The sequence below is a fragment of the Protopterus annectens genome, chromosome 10.part0 (genome assembly GCF_019279795.1).
Source record: "Protopterus annectens isolate FY-2018-M chromosome 10.part0, PAN1.0, whole genome shotgun sequence".
NCBI lineage: Eukaryota > Metazoa > Chordata > Ceratodontiformes > Protopteridae > Protopterus > Protopterus annectens.
In genome coordinates, this window is record NC_056744.1 from 573,626,828 (window position 1) to 573,650,382 (window position 23,555).

Sequence of the window (23,555 nt, forward strand, 5' to 3'; positions counted from 1 at the left end):
AGAGATTACTTGGTCCACTTATGTCTTCACCTAGCCATCACAGTCAGTTACAGCAAATCACAACTGAGTCCTATGCAGAGTCTAGATTTCATAGGTGCTCATCTAGACATGGTCAGTCAGATAGCCTCTCTCCCTTCAACTTAAATCTAGACACTCAGATTCCTGGTCAAGAAAGTAGTCTTGCATTCTTCTCTTCCAACATGACTAATCTTACAAGCCTTGGGATCCATACAGCAGCTGTCACCCTAGTCCCTTTATCCAGGTTTCACATGTGTATTCTGCAATGGACCCTGTTGGTACAGTGGTCTGTTTAGCAGCATTTATCCACTAGTTCAATGTAGAGCAATATGTATGCATACCTTTAAGAAGCTTTCTAGGGGCTTGCACAAGTGTATAAATACTGAGCACATGCGAGCCTGACTGCCATTTTGTAGTACGCTGTTGAGATGTAAGCATATATGTCTGTGTAGTCTGTTAATCAGTTTGTTTATATTTTGTACTGCTGCTATCCATCTTGATGTGTTTCTTTGTAATAAAGCATGTAAACAAACTACCCCACCTGCTGGTCTTTAATGGGAAACAAGACGAGTGACAGCCACCCCTGTCAGGATCACACAAGCTTGCAGAAGGTATCTTCTTTGGTGGTTTCACTCAGATGAAGTTTCCTAAGGCTGTCCTCTTGTTCTCCACCTCCCATGGCCACGGTGACCTTGGACACCTCCCAACTGGAGTAGGAAGAGCACTACTTGAGAAGGGCAGTCCAAGGTACATGGTCCATAGAAGAGGTCAAGATGTATATCAATGTCCTGGAAATGAGAGCAGTCCTCCTAGCATTGCAAGTGTTTCAAGACACTCTCTCCTCTGGGACAGTTGCTGTTTAGACGAACAATATGTCTGCAGTCTGGTACATCAACAGTGAGGAACCAGATCTTAACTGCTGTTTAGAAGCATTGTGAGTGTGGCAATGGGCAGTTTCTTCCAGCCACTTTCTCATAGCAGCACACATACCGGGAGAGCCAACATGATTGCAGATAAACTAAGTAGGTCCATTCTGATGCCTCACAAGTTGTCTCTCAATGTCAAAGTGACGGAGAGAATCTTCCATCTATGAGGCCACCCATGCTGCGATCTTTTCACTTCAACCCTCAACAAGTCCAGCAGGTTATTTGCCCAGATCCTTCTAAAGTGGGAGTCACCAAGAGACGCTGTAGACCACAATTGGCTTTCCGGTCTTCCTTGTGCTTAGCCCGCATTATCTCTCATTCCCAAATTTCTACAGAAAGCATGCTGGTTAAAGAGCACAGTTATCCTCACTGCACCCTTTTGGCCTCATCAAATTTGGTTCCCCTTCCTCTGGCCCCATTGTCTACATCCACCCTGGATACTGGATCCCAGTCTAGACCTTCTGTCTCACCCAACAGGAATGACTCATCGGGACTTAACAGGCCTCAAAATGACAGCATGGTTTCTCTAGTTCCTTTGACTGCTGGACAGCCTAGGCTCTCCTCCACTGTCCTTCATATTTTGTTGTCTTCTCAAAAACATTTTACTAGAAAGATTTACAAAAGTAAATGGAAGAGATTTGTATTCTGGGCCCTTAAGAAACATCTGGACCCCGTTTTTACCCCCCCCATACCTGAGGTACTTATAGCTTCACTTTTCAATAAAGGGGCTAGTTTTTCTTCCGTTAAGATCCAGTTCTCTGATATTTCAAACTTCCATCTAGTTGAAAACACTTTTTCCTTAACATCTTCTAAATTATGCAAAGCCTTTCTCAAAGGAACTTTTTTTACTTAGACCTCCACTAAAGGATCCTGCTCCTCCTTGGGATTTGATTTTACTTCAAGCTCTGATCCAAGATGCCTTTGAACCCTCAGCCAGGTCAGACCTCAAGTTTTTGTATGGGAAAACCATTTTTCTAATCGCTCTTATATCAGCTAGACAAGTATTGGAACTCCAGGCTCTATTTTCCAAATCTCCTTACCTGTTTATTCACAAAGACAGTGTTTCCTTATTGATCAACCCGTCTCTATTGCCTAAGCTTCTGAGTCTAATATCAATCAGATCATTAACCTTCTGGTTTTCTTTCCAAATTTTTCAAACAAGGGAGAATACATGCTCCATCTTTTGGATGTACATAGGCAACTTTGGATCTGAAGTAGTAGTTTTCATTTGGTTTTCAACCTGTGGGTTCCCAGATCCGTCTCAGATCTGACTCGGTTGCATATCCAGCATCTGATCCAAGCTCAAAACTCCTCCCCGTACCCATCATGCTTCTGTCTCCTTCCTCCCCCAGATCTCGTTTGCCATGCTACATGTCCGCATCATGATCCAAGCTTTCTGCTATTAAAGTTGTGGTAAGTGCTGTTTTTGGTATAAAATCTTCCCTTTTCTTCTCTCTTCTGTTATTTCTCTGCTTTCTACCTCACCTTCGCGCTTTTCTGTCGGTGTGTAAAAAATAAAAATCTCTCTCTAGCTTTCCTCTTGTGTGTGTGGACTGTGTGACTGAAAGTGTGCTAGGCCTTAGGTTGGGACAATGTCCGAAGCTCCAAAATCTGGCTTCCGAAAGTGTACAGAGTGTAGCCATAAGCTCTCCCCAGCTGATGGCCACACTCTGTACATAGTTTGTCTTGGGGCAGCCCATCTCCAAAACTCCTGTTCCATCTGTGCCGGGTTTAATCCCCGGGCACTCATGGACAGGAGAAACAAACTTATTCTTAAGGGCCTTCTTCTCTGTTTGGGGACTCAAGCCCCTCCTGCCCCGGCTTCTGCCCCTGCCTCCTGTCTGGCTTCTGGGACGCAAACTCACACCAAGATGGCTGGGGATGGGGACAAATCTTCCAAGAGTGATAGGCCAAAGAAGCAATCCCCAGATCGCTTGGCTTTTGACGACCCTCCACCTAAAGTTAGGTTGGCTCCGAGGTCAGAGTCTCCTTGGCTCGACTCTCCTTGGTTCTCTCCAGAGCCGGAGGAGCTCCGGATCCGGTCACAGGCTCAGGCTTCTCCTCTCCTCCCCTCCAAGCTGGTGTCAGTTGCCTCTTCCTCCCGCTCCACCCGTATCCTTAGTGAAGTGGAGATGGATAGGATGATGTAGAAGTTCATCTGCACCCAGATACAGATGGGAATCTTGCCTGCCTCCTATCCCTCTGGAGCAGGGAGCATGCAGTCCTTTTTCACCCCTATTACTCCTTCTCCAGTCCGACCTCCGGTTTCAGAGTCCTTGGATGTGAGGACACTTGGTGTTGAGGGACCAGTGCCAAAGATACCTTGTACCTTGACACTGGCCATGACATTGAGCAGGTCAAATCTGACTAGCTCAGATCCCACAGGCTCTTGGAGCTGTAGCCTCGGCGTCGAATCCAAGAGGTTGGTGTCAGCTCCGAGTGTGTCTCGACTCCTGGAGGTTTGGTTCTGACTCCCCCCGTCAGGTCAGAGGGTGATGGCTCCTCCTATTGTCCTTACTCAGGATGTCCGTCCCCTTCGGCTTTTGATGTGGTGGAGAGGGTTCTCTCGATTTCTTTGAGACCCTTGACCATCTTGTCTTTGGACTCCACGCCGGCTCCCTCTGTTTCTGGTGCAGATCTGGCCATTCTGCCATCTCAGAGACAGCCTGCCGCCTCTTTGCCTCAGGATGCCCCCTCTTGGGAACAGCAAGACATTGGCAAGTCCTCCCCAGAGATCCCCACTGAGGAGGTTCCTTCCAAACGTGTGTGCAAAAGGAGGCACTTAGACTCCCCACAGGAGTCTGTCACTGAAGACACCAACTTGGAGGAAGGGGAAGGTTCTCCCAGTCACCCCCGAGGGTGTCTCCTTCGGAGACATCATGGAACTCCTTCGCCAGCGATGGGGGTGGTCTGCCCAAAATCCTACCTGGTAAGAATCAGTGTTCCTCGAGGCATTTGGCGCAGGACCCTGTACTACCTGGGTATTCCCTCCCACAGATCGTTTAGTGGATCTCATTACGTATTGGACATGGGAGAAACCGGACATGGTGGAGCCCATTCCCAAACATTTGGATAAGGTTTTGAGCCCCCCTTCAGACAGACCTTACTGGCATAAGGGATCCCCAGTTGATGCCATTGTGGTGGCAGCTGCCACTAGGAAGAAGTTCACTCAGGAGAGCTCTATGGTCCACCCTTCTGACCCGGGAGTCAAGGACGCTGGACAATTTCGGGAAGCGGGTATACACGTCAACAACCTTCTCTGTAAGGGCGCTGAATTGCATGGCACATGTGATTCACATGCAGCGAGACCTGGTGAAGATCATCGCTAAGTCGACCCTTGGGTTCATGTCGGTAGAGTGCAAGAATGTGTTTTCTGCTTGTATGGCCACCCTTAATTCAATTACAAATACCTCTATGCATCTCCTCTCCCACATGACTGAGGGATCTGCTAGAGCTGCCAGGACAGGCTTTGGCTCTGTCAGTTTTTGGGCTCCTTTAAGGCATCATTTACCAATGTCCCGTACAACGTTTTTCCCTTTTTGGGAAGTCAGTACGTGACACATTAGTTCAGAGTAAGAAGGATGGGAAGACTCTGTCTGCCATCAGGATCTGCTTTTCGGCCTCTCAGCAATGTTTTTCTAGGAACCAGCGAGGGACTAAGAAGATGGTGGTTCTGGAGATCTCAGAGTTTTCCCTGGGACACTTAAGACTCATCTTCCCCCAGGGCCAGAGGGGGATTTGACAGATGCCACCCTATGGGTGGAGGGGGGTCCTAGAATTTATGGGTCTCAAGAGCCTTTCTCAGACAGACTTGTTCAGTGCTCGTCTCTGGAGGCAGTTGGGGGCCTTCTCTCTGTACACCTAATGGAGTGGGAGTCCATCACAAAGATCATTGGGTGTTGCAAATTATATCCAGAGGCTATTCAGTCCCCTTTCTAGAGCCACCTACACTTCCCAAACACTTCCCAGATGTTCCACCCATGCACAGGGAGGGTGCTGCACTGGAAATGGCTAAGATTCCTAGGAAAACGAGTCATCCAACCTGTCCCCCCAGACCATGCTGGATCAGGCATTTATTCCAGGTTCTTTTTGGTGCCAAAGAAAATGGGGGACCTAAGACCCATTTTGGATCTTTCCACCTTGAACCTGTCAGTGGCCAAGACGAAGTTCCGGATGGTCAACCTTCAATCTATCCTGCCGTTCCTGCAGGAGAACGACTGGATGTTCTCGACTGACCTCCAGGATGCGTACTATCACATCAAAATGGACAGGCGCTCTCAGAGGTGTCTCCGCTTCCAGCTAGGAGCCAATGATTACCAGTTCAGAGTGCTCCCCTTTGGTCTCACCACAGCCCCCAGGGTGTTTACCAAAGTGACATCAGTAGTAGCAGCTCACGTGAGACTCCAGGGTGTACAGGTATTTCCCTACCTGGACGATTGGCTCCTCGCTGCCCCTTCCATCAACTTTGTCAAGCAAGGGATTCCTTTCTTCTCCTGGCCCAGAGGTCAGGCATTGCCATCAGTCTCAACAAATCATCTCTGGCCTCATTCCAAATGTTAGACTTCATTGGGGCACATTTAGACACAATTCAAAACAAAGTTTTTTTTACTCCATACAGGATATGCACTCTGAAGCTACACATTCTTTGCATTCTTCAAACTCAGTTCCCAACAGCGGAGATAGTATTAAGGACGATGGAGTCCATGGCTGCCACAGTCAATCTCTTACCCGTAGCCCGCCTTCACATGTTGATTCTTCAGTGGACACTTGCAGTACAATGGTCTTGATCAGATCTTCCGTTGACTCACCCTGTCCGAATCATTCGAGTGTGCAGGGACTCCCTTCTGTGGTGTATTCATTCCTCGGACCTTGTTTGGGGTCATTCCTTTCTTCCACCATTCCCCACAGCCATGGTCACTACGGATGCCTCCCAGCTTGGGGGGGGGGGAACACTGCTCGGGAAGGACAGTTCATGGTACATGTCCCCCTACAAGACCAGATTGCATATCAACATCCTGGAGATGCATATCAACATCCTGGAGATAAGGGTGGTGCTTCTAGCATTGCAGGCTCTCCATGCCCATCTTCCCTCAGTAACGATTGCTATCCAGATAGACAATATGTTGGTGGTCTGGTACATCAACAAGCAGGGGGGAACTAGATCTTATCCCCTTTGTCGCAAGGCCATGAGTGTATGGGAGTGGGGAATCTCCACCGGCCGATTTCTGGTGGCAGCGCACATCCTGGGGAGGTCCAACATTCTAGTGGACAGGCTCAGCAGAGCTATTCTGATCACTTCTGTGTCTCTGCTCGACAGTGGCACAGGAAAATAACTTTCGTGGGTGGCGTAAGCCAGGGGAACCTTGTTGGCTAGGCTTACATAGGCCCTTGGGCCGATACCCTAGTACCTACCTATGAACCTATGATGCCTTACGAGTGGTCTCTGCATCCTTCATTAGTGGAACAGATCTTTCACAAGGGGGATTGACCTTGCTGCGATCTCTTAGCTTCTCCTTCCAATGTGAAATGCAGCGAGTTCTTTGCTCTGAACTCCCCTCCGGGGGAAGCCTCCAGAGATGCTCTGACTCATGCTTGGCCCCCCGGTCTTCTGTATGCTTATCCTCCTCTTCCCTTAATACCAAAATTCCTTCAGAACGTTCACAGGCTGGGGAGCCTAGTAATCCTCATTGCTTCATTCTGGCCTCACCAAGTATGGTTTCCCTCTTTGTGGTCTCATCTGGTGGCTCCACCACGGATGTTGGATCCTGTTCCTGATCTCATCTCTCATCCCTTGGGGATTCCCCATCCAGACCTGGTTAGTGTAAAGCTCACTGCTTGGCTGCTCCATTTCCAGTGATAGTCAGGACTCCCGGCTTATACTCTCCTGTCAAAAGAATCTTGGTGGCGGCCCACAAGTCTTCCACCAGAAAGGTATACTCCAGTAAATTGAGCTGCGCTTCACAATGTGCACTAGACTCTTTCACTGCCCCTCTTTCTGCGGTGCTGGAATTTTTGACTGGGATTTTTCAACAAGGTGCTACTTTTTCCACAGTCAAGGTTCAACTTGCAGCAATTTCCAATTATCATGTGGGGGATTGTATGGCTTCCTTAGCATCATCAAAGCTTTGCAAGGCCTTCCTCAAAGGTACTTTTCTTCTTCGGCCCCCGGTGAAGGACCCTATGCCACCGTGGGACCTTACGTTAGTACTTCAAGCCTTAGTTTCATCCCCCTTTGAACCTGCAGCTTCAGTGGGTCTGCAGTTTCTATCCTGGAAGACTGCATTCATGGTGGCCATTACTTCTGCCAGGAGAGTTTTGGAACGTCAAGCTTTCTCGGTCAAAGCCCTTTATATGATTTTTCATAAGGACAGGGTGTCCTTGCACACTAACCCATCTTTTCTTCCTAAAGTAGCTTCAGAGGCCAACATTAATCAGGTGATCAATCTCCCGGTCTTCTTTCCAAACTTTCAAAATAAGGGTGAATACAAATTGCATTTATTAGATGTGCACAAACAGTTGTTTCTACTTGCACAAGACAAAAACTTTTCATAAATCTGACCAACTTTTCATCTCTTACTCCAAACCCTTTTTGGGGAAACCAGTCTCTAAAGTTACTGTCACCCATTGGATTTCCCAATGTATCATTCAGGCGTATTCTGATAGGGGGATTTCCCCACCAAGTCATGTGAAAGTGCATTCCACCAGATCCATGGTCACTTCAGCGGATTTTTGTCCAGAGTTTCATTAGACGATATTTGTTCTGCTGCTACTTGGTCCTCTTCTCATACATTCATCTCACATTATAAATTGGACATTGTATCCAGGAACATGGCACCTTTGGCTCCGCCGTGCTCCGGGATATCCTTCCATGAAGGCCTCCCAGGTGTTTAGTAGCTGGTTGAAGACCAAATGAAGACAACTACTTCAAATAAGGAAGTTATGTACTCACCATAACATTCCAGCTGAATAGTTTTTCATTTGTCTTCAACCATCCCTCCCTCCTTCTCCTGGCCTTGTGTCAACTGTTGGTTGCTGCTACGACCACTGGAGGTGGTCACCGTAAGGGTGCCTCTTGCCCTTATCCTTGTTGATGTTTTTTCTTAGGGACAAAGTTCTGTTGGGTTGGGTGAGAGTACTAGATTGGGCAGCAAACTCGATCTGAAAGGAGGAAGGGGACAGGAACATTAAGGGTACGGGGAGGAGCTTTGAGCTTGGATCAGATGCTGGATATGCGGCGGGTCGCATCTGAGACAGATCCAGGAACCTACAGGTTGAAGACAAATGAAAATGTGTTGCCCATTTCCTTTCTTGGATATAGGGAGGCTTCTTTGTTCACCAGTGGCAGTGGGGAGCTTAGAGCAGCCTGTCTATCCCTGGAGGAGTGTTCCCAGCACAAGAATCTGGTAGTCTGTTGGCTGTTTTGGGCCAATTTCTAGCTCTTTTAAGTCCCCCTGTATAAAACCTGCTTTGGCACGGCTTTGCGCGATTTTGCGCATAGCGCAGCATCGGGCAGCTCCGCTTAATTGGGTTTAAACCATTCTTGGCTCCACAAAGTCTGCTCTTCACTTTTTCCCTTAGAACTGATCTAGTTCTCATAATAAACACCCTATTCCTAGTCTAAAGCCTGTCACTTGCTCACTAAAGCAATTATATAAGTCAGCACTAAAAAATTAAAAGCACTACACCCTCACAAACTCCCCTTGAGTACCTTGTTCCCCATTGGCCCTTTTTTTCAATTATAAAGGAATTCCCAATACTATTCTAGCATGTCAAAAGGTCAGTTGTCAATCTCCTCTCCGGTCCAGCTGGTGAATCTGGGAATCTTGAGGCAATGTTACAACTGCCTCATGTACACAGACACCCCTCTCTTCCTCCCAACAAATTCCAACACATGTGAGCGATGCAACCATATAGCCAAACTGGAGGCTAAGCTCTCTCAACTCACTACTGGCGTAACCAGTCAGGAGGAGAAGGAAACCACACTCACTATAATTCCAGTCTCACATACACCTACCACGACAGCAAACCAAACACATAAACACACAAAAACATACTCGGAGGCTCTAAATAAAAATCTGCCTAAGCAGCAGAGACCTCCAAAGCAGACACCCAAGCAACCGCTACCCCAAAACAAAACACATGCAACACACAGCTCACAAAGCCAGTGTGCCGAACAGTCACAGCCCTTAAGGCTAAACAACACACTTGATACACTTGTAATAGGTGACTCTATCGTCAGGCAAACTGCCGTCCCGCTCACCAAGCTGAACAAGGAGAAGGTCACGGTAAACTGCCTGTCGGGCGCTAGGATCCGCCACATAACACAAGCACTCAGGTCTCTCCAAGGCAAGTACAAATATGACTCAGTCATTGTCCATGCTGGTGTGAATGACCTGAGATGTACCTCCGTGGACTACATGAAAAGAGACATAGAGGAGCTCTCTGAGCATGTAGCCCAGGACGGTATGACCCTGACCTTGAGTAGCATCTTACCCTCACCAAGAAAGATGCCACAATAGGAAGACAAGATGATCAATTTCAACAATTGGCTTAAGTATTGGTGTCATTCAAAGGGGATCCAATGCCTGTCAGCCTGGGATGACATGCTCGACAAGCCACGATGCTTCGCTAGGGACGCTTTATCGGATATTGGCAAAGGCTCTTGCCACCCCCATAGTGCCTTTTTTAGGCAAGGCTCAAAAGACAAACCCACCTCCATAGGTATCACAAGGGATAAGAAACTAAGAGTAATGCTACTCAATGCCAGAAGTCTAAACCTCAAGATGCACGCACTCAAAACTCTCCTTAGAATGGAGAACATCGATATCTGTGCAGTAACAGAAACCTGGTTCAAGGCTCCCGAGAGCACCCCAGCACTACCAGGTTATACCTCATACCATGCTTTTTGGCCCCAAAACTTGGACTGAACCACAAAAGGAGGGGGAGTATCAATATTCGTCAAAGATACCCACACCTCCAGGTTGGTGGCACAGCACGAAGCATCAGAGACTATCCATGTACAACTAACAGTGGGTAAAACTGCCTTCCAGTTTATAGCCTGCTACAGACCACCCTCCCAAACCCAGGAACCCCACTTGGCCTTCCTGAGAACACTGGAAAATATGAAGGTCTCTCCAAACATCATTATATTGGGCGACTTCAACTACCCAAACATAGACTGGGAGCATTACTCTAGCTCCAACACCCTAGCCCAAAGGTTCCTAGAATTTATAAACTCAAATGCTATGGAACAACTTGTTACCACTCCCACAAGATGGGAAAACATACTGGACCTGATTATCACCAACATGGGGGCTCTATGCTCCAGACCAGAAGTGTATCCCTCACTGGTAAGATCAGACCATAAACTAATCTCACTGGATATTGACATCCCGACCCCACCCCCTGCCCAGAAAACCACAGTGAAAAACTTCTCTAAAGCAAATTTCACACGCCTCAAAACCAAGGTGGAATCCTTCAAAGCCCCCGGGCCTGTGGAAAATACGGGCCAGACCGCAGAATCCTTTATAAACGCATTCTATGAACACCTTCAGGAATGCATGGATCATGCAATCCCAAATAAAACCAAGAGCCAATCCTCCAAAGGCAGGCATCCTGTCTGGTGGACCCCAGCCATAAACAAACTATACAATAGAAGGAGGAAGCTACTACATGATAGAGCAAAATCCCAAAAAGGGAAGGCCAATCTGATCTGTATTAGCAAAAAACTATGGGCACTCATAAAATCGTCTAAGGCCAGCTTCGAGAGAAAAATTGCACAGGACACTAAGGATAATCACAAGGCTTTCTTTAGTTATGTTAGGAACCTGGGTGGGAATTCCCAGATATGCTCAGAATTAGTACAAAATGACAAAAAATACACTGAGCCCACAGACATTGCCAACATCCTAGCTAACAGGATCAGCGCAAATTCCTCCCCCCCCCACCAAAAGGGCAAATATCTATCCCAACAGAGTGCTGCCCCCCTGACATCTCAGATGCTCAGGTAAGAGCCGCCCTCTCCAAAGCAAAAAACACAGCATCAATGGGACCAGACGGTGACCCGGGCTGCGTCCTACATGAACTCCAAGAAGAGCTAAACCCAAACATAAAACTACTGTTCAATCTCAGCCTTACTACAGGATATATACCCAAAGAGTGGTGTACAGCAACAGTGGTCCCTCTCCACAAAGGTGGTGCCTCAACGGATCCTGGAAACTATCGCCCCATAAGCCTGACTAGCTTGGTCTGCAAAGCTATGGAAAGGATCATCATGGACCTCATAAATAAAGATATTGGGGACCTACAGACACTGGATCCTACCCAGTTAGGCTTTGTTAAGGGCAGATCCTGCCTCTTAAACCTGATCGATTTCTTTGAAACAGTCACGAAGGCCATTGTCGAGGGGAAGGTGGTCCACACAGCCTACCTGGACCTCGCAAAAGCCTTCGATACAATACCCCACTCGGGCATTATAGATAAGCTCACCAGCTTAAATATAAATCCCTATGTCACTAGATGGGTTGCAAACTGGCTCAAGGACAGAACCCACATGTTTAGAATTGCTGGAGCCATGTCAGACTTCAAACCAGTTACAAGTGGCGTCTCACAAGGCTCAGTCCTGGGACCTCTCTTGTTCGGTATATATTTCTCGGAGGTACAGGCCAACACGGAAGGACTGTGGCTGACCAAGTTTGCAGATGACTGCAGACTAGGCGCCATAATTGACTCTCCAACCGACACAAGCATCCTCCAAAAGGGCCTCATAGAAACAGCCAACTGGTGCCAGAGCCATGGCCTTAAGCTAAATGCCAAAAAGTGTATAGTCATCCCCTTTGGCAAAAAACAAGTGCCCACAAATTACCACATAGTTGGTAATCCATTAAGTACGGAAGAAGTAATTAGGGACCTGGGGACCCAAGTTGATAGCAATCTCTCATTTGAAAACCACGTGGCCAAAGTGGTTAGAAAAACATTTTATATAGCCCACCTAATCATGAAGGGATTCACATCTAGATCGGGAGGTCATCGTGCCTCTTTACTCATCCTTCATCAGGCCCATAATTGAGTACAATGCCCCTTTTGGGATGTACCTTACCAGACACCTGCAGCAACTGGAAAGACCCCAAAAGTACCTCACCAAGAGGATCAAAGGTCTCAAACAGATGCCATATGCTGCCCGGTTAAAGGAAGTCCTGCTCTACTCAGTGGCATACCGCCTGCTCAGAGGCGATCTGTGCCTGACGTATAAAGCCATGTCCAATCCGGAATTAATGGACATGCTGCACCTCAGAAAATCCAAATCCCATCGAGCTACGCTCGAGACTTGAACCTCAGCACTGAAATAAATAGGACATGATGGAGGGACAGATTCATAACCCAGAGGCTCCCTTCACTCTGGAATAAAATCCCAGTCCAGGTTAGGCAGAGTCCCTCATTGACTCTCTTCAAGAGGAATCTTGATGAGTGGATGGGAGATAGTAGGTTTACCCCGGGTATCACTTCTGTGTCACTGTTAGAGGCACAGTATACTAACCTCAAAAAAGGGCATAGCAAAATTCATTTAAAATGGGTGGCGAAAGCCAAACACACTCTGGCTAGGCTTATAAATGCCCTAGGGCAGATAGCCTAGTATGAACCTATGAAAAACAACTACTCAGATGGAACATTATGGTGAGAACATAACTTCTTTTTTTTATCTTCATAGAACCAAAGATGTCTGGCAGACTTACCAGTTGTTTGTATCCTTCTCACCTAACAAATTGGACAAGTCAGTTTCTAAAGCTACACTAGCCAAATGGTTAACCAGTTGCATCACCTTTGTCTATAGTAAAAAAAGTACTGTCCTTGCCTAAGCCTCCTAGAGCAAAGTCTATGGCTGTTTCCTCAGCTTTTTGGTCAGAAACTTCTATAGATGATATTTGTGCATCTGCTACTTTGTCCAGCATTCATACTTTTATTGCTCATTACAAATTAGATATGGTTTCTAGAAACAGAGCTGCCTTTGGTTCCACAGTACTTTTAAATATATTTCCGTGAGCACCACTCAAGGTTCATCTAGCTAAGGACTCTGTCCCATCAGTTGAAAATGAAAACATCATATAAAAAAGTTAGGTATTCACCATAATGTTATATCTCTGTTGTCCATTTTCATTCTTCCTCAGCTTTCTGCTATCCTAACCCCCTTCCCTTTGCTCTTGGAGAGGCGTAAGAGCATCACTTTGAGAACTATTATTTGAGCTCCAGCTCTTTTTTTCCTTTTCTATACCTTCTTGAATTCTCTTAATATATTACCCATTGACTTCTATGGGCTGCAGACTCGATCTGAGGTATGTTAGGTTGGCAGGGCATTGTGGGTAAAGGGAGGAGCATGAAAGTTTTTGGATCCAAGGATCTGGAAGATACAATATTATGGGGAGTGCATAACTTTTTTTTATCTTCTCCTTATTCTGTCTGTTTAAAGGGACATCATTATATCTTTCAACTGAGTCCCCTGTGATGAGATTCTTGGGAATTCTGTTAGATTACCTTAGGGACTTAGCATTTGGGGCTCCACTGAGAGTAACAGTATGTGTGGTGTTTGTTTTTTCCTGAGTGCCTTTGACCTTGCTGAGGTAACAGCAGGCGGTCTAGGTGATCTTTGTTGTTCAGGAAGATTGCTTTTAAGTGCTTCAGCATACGTTAGTTTGTGTGTGTGCTGTATGAGGTGGGTGCTGGTTGTGTGGTTTTTGACAACATGAAGTGGATGTGTATTTAGCCTCCAGTGTCATTGTGTTATTACACCTCTTGCATAGTTTGTCTAATTCTTTAAGGATTAAGTTGCTGTCAGTAAACATGAGACAAAGGCTACATTGTTTCAAGATGCCCATATCCACCAACCTGGGTACGGAGAAGTTAGGAAATTGCATAGCCATGCTGTCTACCCCTTTTATTTGTGAGCTACAAGGGGGTGGTGTATTCAGGTTAGGTTATTTAGGGTGCTTTGTTTGTGCAGACTAAGGGTGCTTTATTGGAGCAGATTGTGCGAACAGTATTAAATTCTGTTATCTTTAATGTTTATACAGTACTGAATTGTACTAAATCTGTAGATGTTGCCACTAGAGGCCCAACTACATGCTCTAAGCTTGTTGGCAAACACAGTGTTTATAGTATGTTACTGCTTTGCAGGTTACAGTTTTATGGACCGCTCTACAGAGAAAGTTTTCTTTCTAGGTGTTTGTGACCGTACACGGCACTGCTAACCCTCTCAAACATGCAAAATTTGTAGCAGCACAGAAAAAAACAGAAAACTAAATAATGAGCTCTCTGTCCAATAAAATGACTACACTAGGAGTCCTTTTGTGTATTTCCCATCTCAGGTATACCAGACAAACATTTCCTACCACAAGATGAGTAAACTCACAGTAATCCATAAATTCAACAGGCAGTCATTCATGGTTTCAACTTTGTGCATACCTTGTGAACAGAGCTTCCAGTCTAAGCTGCAATCTTTCAATTCACCTCACTAGAAGAAGCACCTCTCCTCAAACCATCAGAATATACTTGGAAAACCAAAACCCATACAGTGTTTGAAAAATGAAGTGCAGTATGTACCCAGGAATTATTCTTCTTACAGTTGAAAATCATTACTTTAGGTAAGCCTTTTTTAATGATTGAGATTCATTCACTTTCAAAGTCATAATTACTATATACAGACCTCCGTGCTTCTCAAGTAATAATTCTGTGGTAAGTTTTATAAAACTTGCTGTTTTCCTGTATTTTGTCTCAAGGTTGTAGTCTGCAACTGAGCTATTTAGAATGTTTAATATGTACTTTTGGTTGGCTATATTCCATGCCTTTGGAATGAAGCCAGCAGAACAAAGCAGAAGTTAAAAACAGTGAGGTTTAAGTACCTTATGCTACCCCATAAAATACTGCAAAATTAGTAGTTAGATAAGGACACTTCTAAACTGTATATATATATATTAATCTGCAGTCCACATTTTGAAAAACTGAATTTCTGAAGTGTGTTAAACATGCAGGGCTGGACATATTTAGATGAAATTCCTCCTAGCCATCCCAAGCACCCTGGATCATCCTTCTCCTGTGTATTTTATGCATTGATATCTTACATCTTAGCATATTAATATCATTCCGTTCCCAGCTGGGCAGGAGGGAAATTTATTTTAACATTTTAGAAGTAAATATTTTAGTTTTTATATACATTTAAAAAAATTGAATAAACTGTGGATACTTTTACTTGCAGTAAGATTGCCTCCTTGAAGTTTAAATGGTGCAGACTAGCTTTTAATTTATAATAGATCTGCTTAGAAGCTGTTTTGCAGTATTGAAAGAAATTCTTATAGAGTGACTATGGAGGAGGAAATCAGCCTTAGAGATTTTTGATACATTTTTTAATACATTTGAAGAAACTGTAAGATGTCATCAGATTAGATGAATAACATGTTTTAACTTGTACGCAGAATGACAGTTTCTTTATGGCAATGCATCATCAAAGAGTGGGTAATTCACATTACGTTTTATTCATGGTAGGGATATTGTTCAGTCATGGTGTATTCCTATTTTGTAGTGTCAATATTTGAAACAGAAAGGTAGATAGCAAATGCTGGAGGTGTGATGGGAAAGAAAGAGGTAATTGGGAGTATATTTTTGGGTGTGTAATGAGTTGGCAGACTTTAAAAATTCCCTGCAGACTACTCTATCAGAAATACTGGATGAGCAAATTGGTATAACTAAGGAAATGATTTTTTGAGATTTGCTACAGAATCAGAATTGCCTAAGCGTAGTAAGACATTGCTGAGTCTAATTATGGTGGCTGCAAAAAAAGCAGTTACTAGAAAATGGAAATCAAAGTCTAAACCAACTGAATATAGTAGCAGAGGTAAAACAACTGGAAATATGATCTTTAGAAAATAGTAAAAGCAAATTACATGGAAAAAAATGGGAATTGCAGGAAGAGTATGTGCAGAATAATATTTTGGAGGAGGAATGAGGTTTAAAAGAAGGCAGGATTTGAATGCACTGTGTAATGTTTGACTGACAATGACTGGATATATTATAAGTGATGTATAATATTTGCAGCTAAAAATATCTCAATATGGTTTGTTTTTATTTATATCAATGTATGATTGCCTATGTCGTAAGTGATAACTTAATAAAGATGCCTCTTGTTTTAATGAAATGGAAATTTATGGAACAATTCATGCAGAAAAAATGGTTTAGAGGAGGAATGAGGTTTAAGAGAAGGCAGTCACTGAATAATTTATATAATGTTGGTCGGATTAAATTATATATAACAATATATATGATGTATAATGGTTGTAAATGTAAAATAAATTTCAATAAAGATGTTTAAAAAATATTTGAAATAGAAAATGTCTTACTTTTTTACTTATATATACATTTGTTGACTTGTTAAGCATACTAGTTCAAGGGACATTTTCATGCATGACCTGGGCTAAGAAAATACATTTACAGTAGCGATATTCTAGGTTGATATATAGCACATCATAGACCACCATTACTGTAACATTTATATATATATATATATATATATATATATATATATATATATATATATATATGTAATCTGTATATATATATATATATATATACACACACACACACACACACACATATATATATACATATACATATACATACACACAAACACATATATATACAATAGCATGTAAATGGTCTCCTCCTCCATAGTCACTGTATAAGAATTTATTTCAGTACTGCAAAATTGGATGTATACAGAAGAGTTTAGTAAAAAATAATTGGTAGGAGCAGTACAGTATGAGTAGTGGTATGAAGAGCAGCAGAGTTAACGTAGCAATATTGTAAGAGGCATGTAAGGCTAGGTCATGCATACAGGGAGAAGAAGAAAATGCAAAATAAAAAAAATGTTAAAAAATTTGGAAAGTTTTAAAACAATACTTTGTCATGTCCATACTCTGTATGTTTCACCTGTCTGTGCTGGTATGAGTCAGCAGATTGACGTTTTGCATTTGCTAACAAACACAGCTGCAAACTTGTGTTTTACAAAAAAGAAAGATGTTTGCTTTAGTTTCAGTGGAGGCTACAAATGACTCTTGATTATTTAGTAACACCACTAGTCATACCTTTCAACCTCTTAGAGCAAGAAATCTGGACAAAACCATTAATAAAAGTAAGACATAGATCCCAAAATAAGGACAATTTTTAAATATTGCTCTTACAAACTTAGATAGAATAGCAGGTTTTGCATTAGCATGAATTTTCTGAAGGGAATGAAGTCTGAAATGTCTCTCATTATTTTATAACTTCAGTCTTTAATGATTTGCCACTAATTTGCCATTTTATGAAAAACAGATAAAAAATATGAGGCAAAAATCTGGACATTCTGCGAAAATCTGTACAGTTGAGAGGTATGCTCCTCTGTGTTTCATTGTGGCTATTACTAAACTCATTAGTGGGATGTGGCAGATTTTACTTTGTTCTTGAAATGCATTACACTTTTCTGGGAAGTAAAACTTTAGCTGCTGTATATGCTTCAGTATTCCCTGGAGTTCTGGAACTGCAGTTATCTGTGCATCTCTCTGAGATTCCCATTATTATGACACTTCTTATTACTTCAGATTGAACTGTTTTACTACATAAAATGTAGAAATATTTTACTTAGTAAAAAATAATACTCTTATACAAAATACTCCAGTTTTTAAATAAATATTGAAATTCACATATGACCTAATTTATAGACTGTCATACAGTTATTATAGTAATACATCAAACAGAGCCACTTGCATTCACCACATTTCTGTCAGAGTGATTGTGAATGTGCCATTATTTATTTGTTTTCTTTTAGGTTCATAGGTAAGTACTTGGCTATCTGCCGAGGGCATCTATAAGCCTAGCCAGAATGTGTTGGCTTTCCCCACCCCCTTAGATTAGTTCCCTGTGCCTCTGTCCAGCCGAGCCATAAATTCCCTGTGCCTCTGTCCAGCAGGGCCCACTGCAGTGATCCCCGGGGTAAATTTTCTGTTTCCCATCCACTCGTCAAGGTTTCTCTTGAAGAGTGTTAGTGAGGGGCTCTGCCTAATGTACATTGGAATCTTGTTCAAAGCATGGGGAGTCTCTGGGACAGGAATCTATCCCTCCAGCACATCCTATTTATCGTTGTGGTGAGGTTTATATCTCTAGAGCGTGTGGCTCTCGGGGATTTGTTTTTTTGTTTTTTTTTTAGGTGGAGTATGTCCATCAATTCTGGGTTGGACATGGCCTTGTATGTCAGGCAGAGAGCACCTCTGAGTAAGCGGTATGCAACCAAGTACAGCTGGAGTTGCTTCAGTCGGGCTGCATAGGGCATTTCTTTGAGGCCAGTAATCCTCTTGGTAAGGTACTTCTGTGGTCTTTCCAGCTGTTGCAGGTGTCTTGTAAGGTACATCCCAAATGGGGCGTTGTACTCTATGATGGGTCTGATGAGTGATGAGTAGAGTGGCACAGTAACCGCTTTTGTTCTAGATGCAAACCCTTTTGTGATTAGGTGGACCACATAGAAGGGTTTTCTAACCACCTTGGCAATATGATTATCAAAGGAGAGATTACTATCTACTTGTGTCCCCAGATCCCTTATTACATTCTCTGTATGTAGGGGACTACCACCTTTGTATTAGTTCATGGGTGCTTTGTTTTTTTTCCAAAGGGGATGACTATGCACTTTTTGGCATTTAGAGTGAGGCCATGATTTTGACACCAGGTATCCATCTCAGTGAGACCCTTGTGGAGGATGTCTGTATCAGCCGGAGAGTCATTTATGGCCCCCAGTTTGTAGTCGTCTGCGAACTTGGTCAGCCATAGTCCTCCTGTGCTTGCCTGTACCTCTGAGAAGTATATACCGAACAGGAGGAGTTGCAGGAATGAGCCCTGGAGGACGCCACTTGTAACCGGTTTAGAGTCGGACCTAGAGGCTGCAACTCTCACCATCTGGGTTCTATCCATGAGCCAATTAGCAACCCATTTAGTGATGTAGGGGTTTATGTTCAGGCTGGTGAGCTTGTCTATAATACCAGAATGGGGAATGGTGTTGAAAGCCTTTGCGAGGTCTAAGTAGGTTGTGTGAGCCTCCTTTTCCTCGTCTGAAGCCTTGGTAACTGTCTCAAAGAAGTCCACCAGGTTTAGGAGACATGATCTGCCATTAAAAAAGCCAAACTGGGTAGGATCCAATGTTTGGAAGTTCCCAATGTCTCTGTTAATGAGTTCTATGATGATGCACTCCATAGCTTTGCAGACCAGGCTAGTCAGGCTTATAGGGTGATAGTTCCCAGGGTCCATTGTGGCTCCACCTTTGATTGCTTTTTGCAGGCTTCAGGGGATCCAGATCTTTCCTTACTTGGACAACCTCCTGTTTCAGGCATCTTCTCCAGAGGTCTTGCTGCAAAATCATTTTGCCATTTCCCTTCTGCAAAACCTCGGGTACACAATAAACTTCAAAAAGTGTTTTCTGGCTCCTTCTCAGGACCGTGTATTTCTGGAGTGCAGGATCCAGACTGTGTCTATGCTGGCACCCCCCTCAAGGCTTTAACACTCATTTCCTTTTTTCAAACTCTTCTTCCTCTGGCCTCTATAACAGCCAGGGAATTCTGAGAGCTCTGAAGTTCATGGCCTCCACCATTCCTATACTTCCTCTGGCCAAACTCCACATGAGAAACTTTCAGTGGTTTCTGAAGTCAGTTTGGCTTCAACATGCATATCCCCTTGAATGTGTAGTTCCTCTTCTGCCTTGTCTCAAGAAAGAACTTCAGTGGTGGAATCAGCAGTTATCTCTAAATCTAGGGCTCCCTTTTCATCCCATTCTTCCCTCTTAGGAGCTGTTCACAGATGCTTCAGAGGTGGAATGGGGAGCAGCATTTGGCTCCCTAAAGGTGCAAGGTGTTTGGTCACCTCTTTGACAAAAGGACCACATCAGTGTCAAAGAGATGAGAGTTATTCTGTTGGCTCTTCAGGCTTTTCGTACTCTCTCTGGGACCTGTCAAGGTGTTTACAGATAATACCACAGTGATATGGTATGTAAACAAACAGGAGGGGATAAGATCTTATCCTTTTTGCTGGTTGGCACTCCTGGTATGGGAACTTGCTTTCTAGTATCAAGTGACTCTTCAAGCAGTTTTCATTCCCTCAGTTCAAATTACTGAGCCAGATACTCTGAACAGGTCCTTAACTCAATCCCATGAATGGATGCTTCACAGAGGTGTATTTTTGTACATTTCCACTAGTGGGTACACCTCAAATAGATCTTTTTGCCTTCCCTCTGAACAAACACCTTCCTCTTTTTTTTGTGCCAGAGTCCCAGGCCTTCTGGTTTGAAAGGTGGATGCCCAATGTTTTTTCTTGGAAGGGGATGTTTCTTTACACTTTTTTCCCCTTCCCCTCATCCCAAAATTCCTGTTCAAAATTCAACAGGATGCTTCCAAAAGCTTTTTGGTGACTCCCTTTTGGCCGAGACAGCATAGGTTCCCTCTTCTTCTGCATTTAGCCATGGACAATCATCACAATTTACCTCACAGGGTGAAACTACTCACACAAGACAAGGGATCTCTCACCCATCCCCACCTGTCCACTCTTCAGCTGACACTCTGGGTGATATTGTTTTGATTCCACATTGACACTGTTTTTCTGAGGATGTGGTTAGGGTCCTGCAGGAGGCTAGGAAATTCCACTTATCCAAATGGAAGAGATTTTCGATTTCCTGTTTTTCTCGTAACCTGGATCTGCTTTTGGTGGATGTTCCTTTGGATCTCTGTTATCTCTGTGAATTGCTCAATGCTGGTTTGGCTTATCCTTCTGTTAAGACCCACTTATCAGCTGTCTCTGCTTGTCTTCTTTTTTCTCCTCCTTTAGCTTCTAGATGTGAAGCTAAGCAATTTCTTAAAGGTGTCCTTCTTATTAAGCTTCCCAAGAAGCCTGTTCTTCCTCCCTGAGATCTTAATTCTGTTTTGGAAAAATTCACTTAGGCTTCTTTTGAGCTTGCAACTTCAGCTTCCTTGCAGCATTGCTGTTCGAAGACTGTACTTTTGTTAGCCCTTACTTCTGCCAGATGGGTGTCTGAGCTTCAAGCCCTTATGGCATGTCCTCTTTTTTTGGTGTTACATAAGGACAGGGTGTCCTTGCGTACTAATTCTTCTTTTGTGCCCAAGGTATTGAATGAGTTGTTCCTTAATCAGTCTGTTCATTTGCCCATTTTTTCCTTCTCCGCAATCTGCCAGCGAGAAGGTGCTGCACACATTGGATGTGCGCAGACAACTCAGACTTTATTTGGATAAGGCTAAGACAATTAGAAAATCTGATCAGCACGTTTTTTCCTTTCATCTAGATCCCTAGGATTAGTGGTGTCAAGCAGACTATTTCTTCTTGGAGCTCTAAAGCTATTTATTTTTGTTATTCCTTTCATGGTAAGAGCCTTTAAGGCTAATTCTACTAGAGCTGTGGCTTCTTCTGGTACTTTTCTCAAGGGTTTGGATACTAACTGTTCTTGAGACCAGCTACCTGGACTTCTGTGCATACATTTATTATACTAACTGTTCTTGAGACAACTACCTGGACTTCTGTGCATGCATTTATTAAGCACTGCAAGTTGGATGGAATTTCCAGAGCTAGAGCTGGTTTTGCTAGGGCCATCCTTCTTTCTGTTCCTTGGAATGGCATTCCTTCTGGGACTGCCATTTCTGAGGATGGTACAGCCGGACATTACCCTTATGCCCTACACTACTTAAGGAGCGTACAACAGTGACGAGAAGGACATCTACCATTAGGTAAGATTTTACACAACTGTACTTTCTTTCCTGTTTTCTTCTTTATTGGTTTTCTCTGATTTAGATAGCATTACAAATCTTGTATACTGTTATTGCTGAATTACCTTTGGATGTGTGTTTTGAAATAATGAGCTTTGAAAGTGATTTGTTGTAGTCACAGTCATTTTGATAAATCAGTACCATATCACATTCCAGGGTTTGTGTGCACTAGGATAACATTACACTTTTCATGCACTTTGCCTTCAGTCTTGCAACCCCAAGTAAGATTTCATCTTATTACAGTATGAACCTTGCTGTGCATTACTGGCCTTCCTTCAGGTAAGATATTAAACTGAGGCCTTGTCTGCCTGAATTTATGGTAGTTCTGCAGTATGTAAAAGATCCCATAGACCAATGGCCTGGTCAAATTTCCCCTAATTAGTACGAATACGCCTCACAGTAAGACTTTGTCCTGTTCGATTCTCAGCAAGAGCATCTTCTGTGTGGAGACATGCGTGAATGGGCATACCTTCATTGAAGGTTGTGCGTCAGGGCTGGCAACTCGGCACGCAAAAAATCTACTGCCAATCATTAGCGGACCGGAGTTCCGCTGTGGCGACCCATAACCGGGAAAAAGCCGAAAGACACAACAACAGCAACAACAACAACCACTAAGGGTCTCCCTGAAAAGAGGCCACTAGCCTAATGAGACTAAACTGCATGTAAATAAAATAAAAATAGATTTAGTGATTGTGGGCAACTGTATGTGATGTTATTTCCAAATAGTGAGTACATTTGGAATGCATTTGTAGAGTCTTTCATTAGAAATGCTGCTTTTGTGGGCAATAAGTAATGCTGTCTGTTTTGCTTTATTGTAGGTTATGCTTCTACGTTATTATGACCAGTCAACGTGAGTTATTTCCAAGACTAACTGCTGACATGCGCCGCTTTAAGAGGTTGCCTAGGATACATAGAGAACCATTGGAAATTCCGGGCGGTAAATCCACCTGGGAAAAAGAGAATGGAAGACCTAGAGAGACTGAGGTGGACTCTTGGGATGAAGGAGATGACTCAAGTGAATTTTATACAAGTGGTCCACAGGTGAAAATGGCACCAGGTTTATACTATGCTTCTCCGCTTTTCCCATTGTTAGCTTCAGAAGTTACATCATCACAAAAGAAGATTACTCTCATGGTACACCAGGCCAAGGCCCATTGTCGACGAGACATTTTGTGGCAGCGTCTATTTCTAGGAGAGCACCTTTCAACAGATAAGCTAAAAATGAACAAGCTGTCCTTTGCAGAACTGGAAGAACTGCTTAATGCTGTGGAGAGCAAATCCATATCTGACATTGATCCCCAGCTGGTATGTACATAGATGTTAAGTGGTATGTATGCATGTTTGGGTAGCTGCATTGTATGATTGGACTTGTAGTGGTCATGCATACTCACAATAATAATTTATAGTTTCCAGTGGAACAATACCCAGTACACTTTGTGAAGGTTAGATAAGAAATAAGTACTGTTCTAGTATGGGGGTGTCCATCCTCATCAACAGTAGGACTATTGTCTTAGGCAGCTCGGCATCTGAAATTTTCCCTGGCTACTAGCCATCATTCCCTTTTACCCATAATACTCTGCCAAAAGAGCTTCCCATCAAATTCTGTTTTGCCACACATTGAAGCAGAAGCATCAAAGGAATTGCCCTATGCAATTTTTCAAAATTTATTATATATTTGAGGAAATTGTACAGTTTGTTTCTATTTTCAGTGTATACTTATTCATTTTCACTTTTCTGTGTTTCCAAATCTCAGCACAGCTTATATCTTTTTTATTTGTGG

The 23,555-nt window shown here is 43.5% G+C and overlaps 1 protein-coding gene across 2 annotated transcripts in view; it reads left to right on the forward strand.

The window, feature by feature from the left end:
- The window catches only part of SZT2 (SZT2 subunit of KICSTOR complex), a 3,556,133-nt gene that overhangs the window by 3,349,972 nt on the left and 182,606 nt on the right, over positions 1-23,555 (forward strand). For both annotated transcript variants that reach the window (XM_044085412.1, XM_044085413.1), the window contains one exon: positions 22,594-23,080. In XM_044085412.1, coding sequence (XP_043941347.1) covers positions 22,594-23,080 — 487 coding nt within the window. The remainder of the gene's footprint in view (positions 1-22,593; positions 23,081-23,555) is intronic.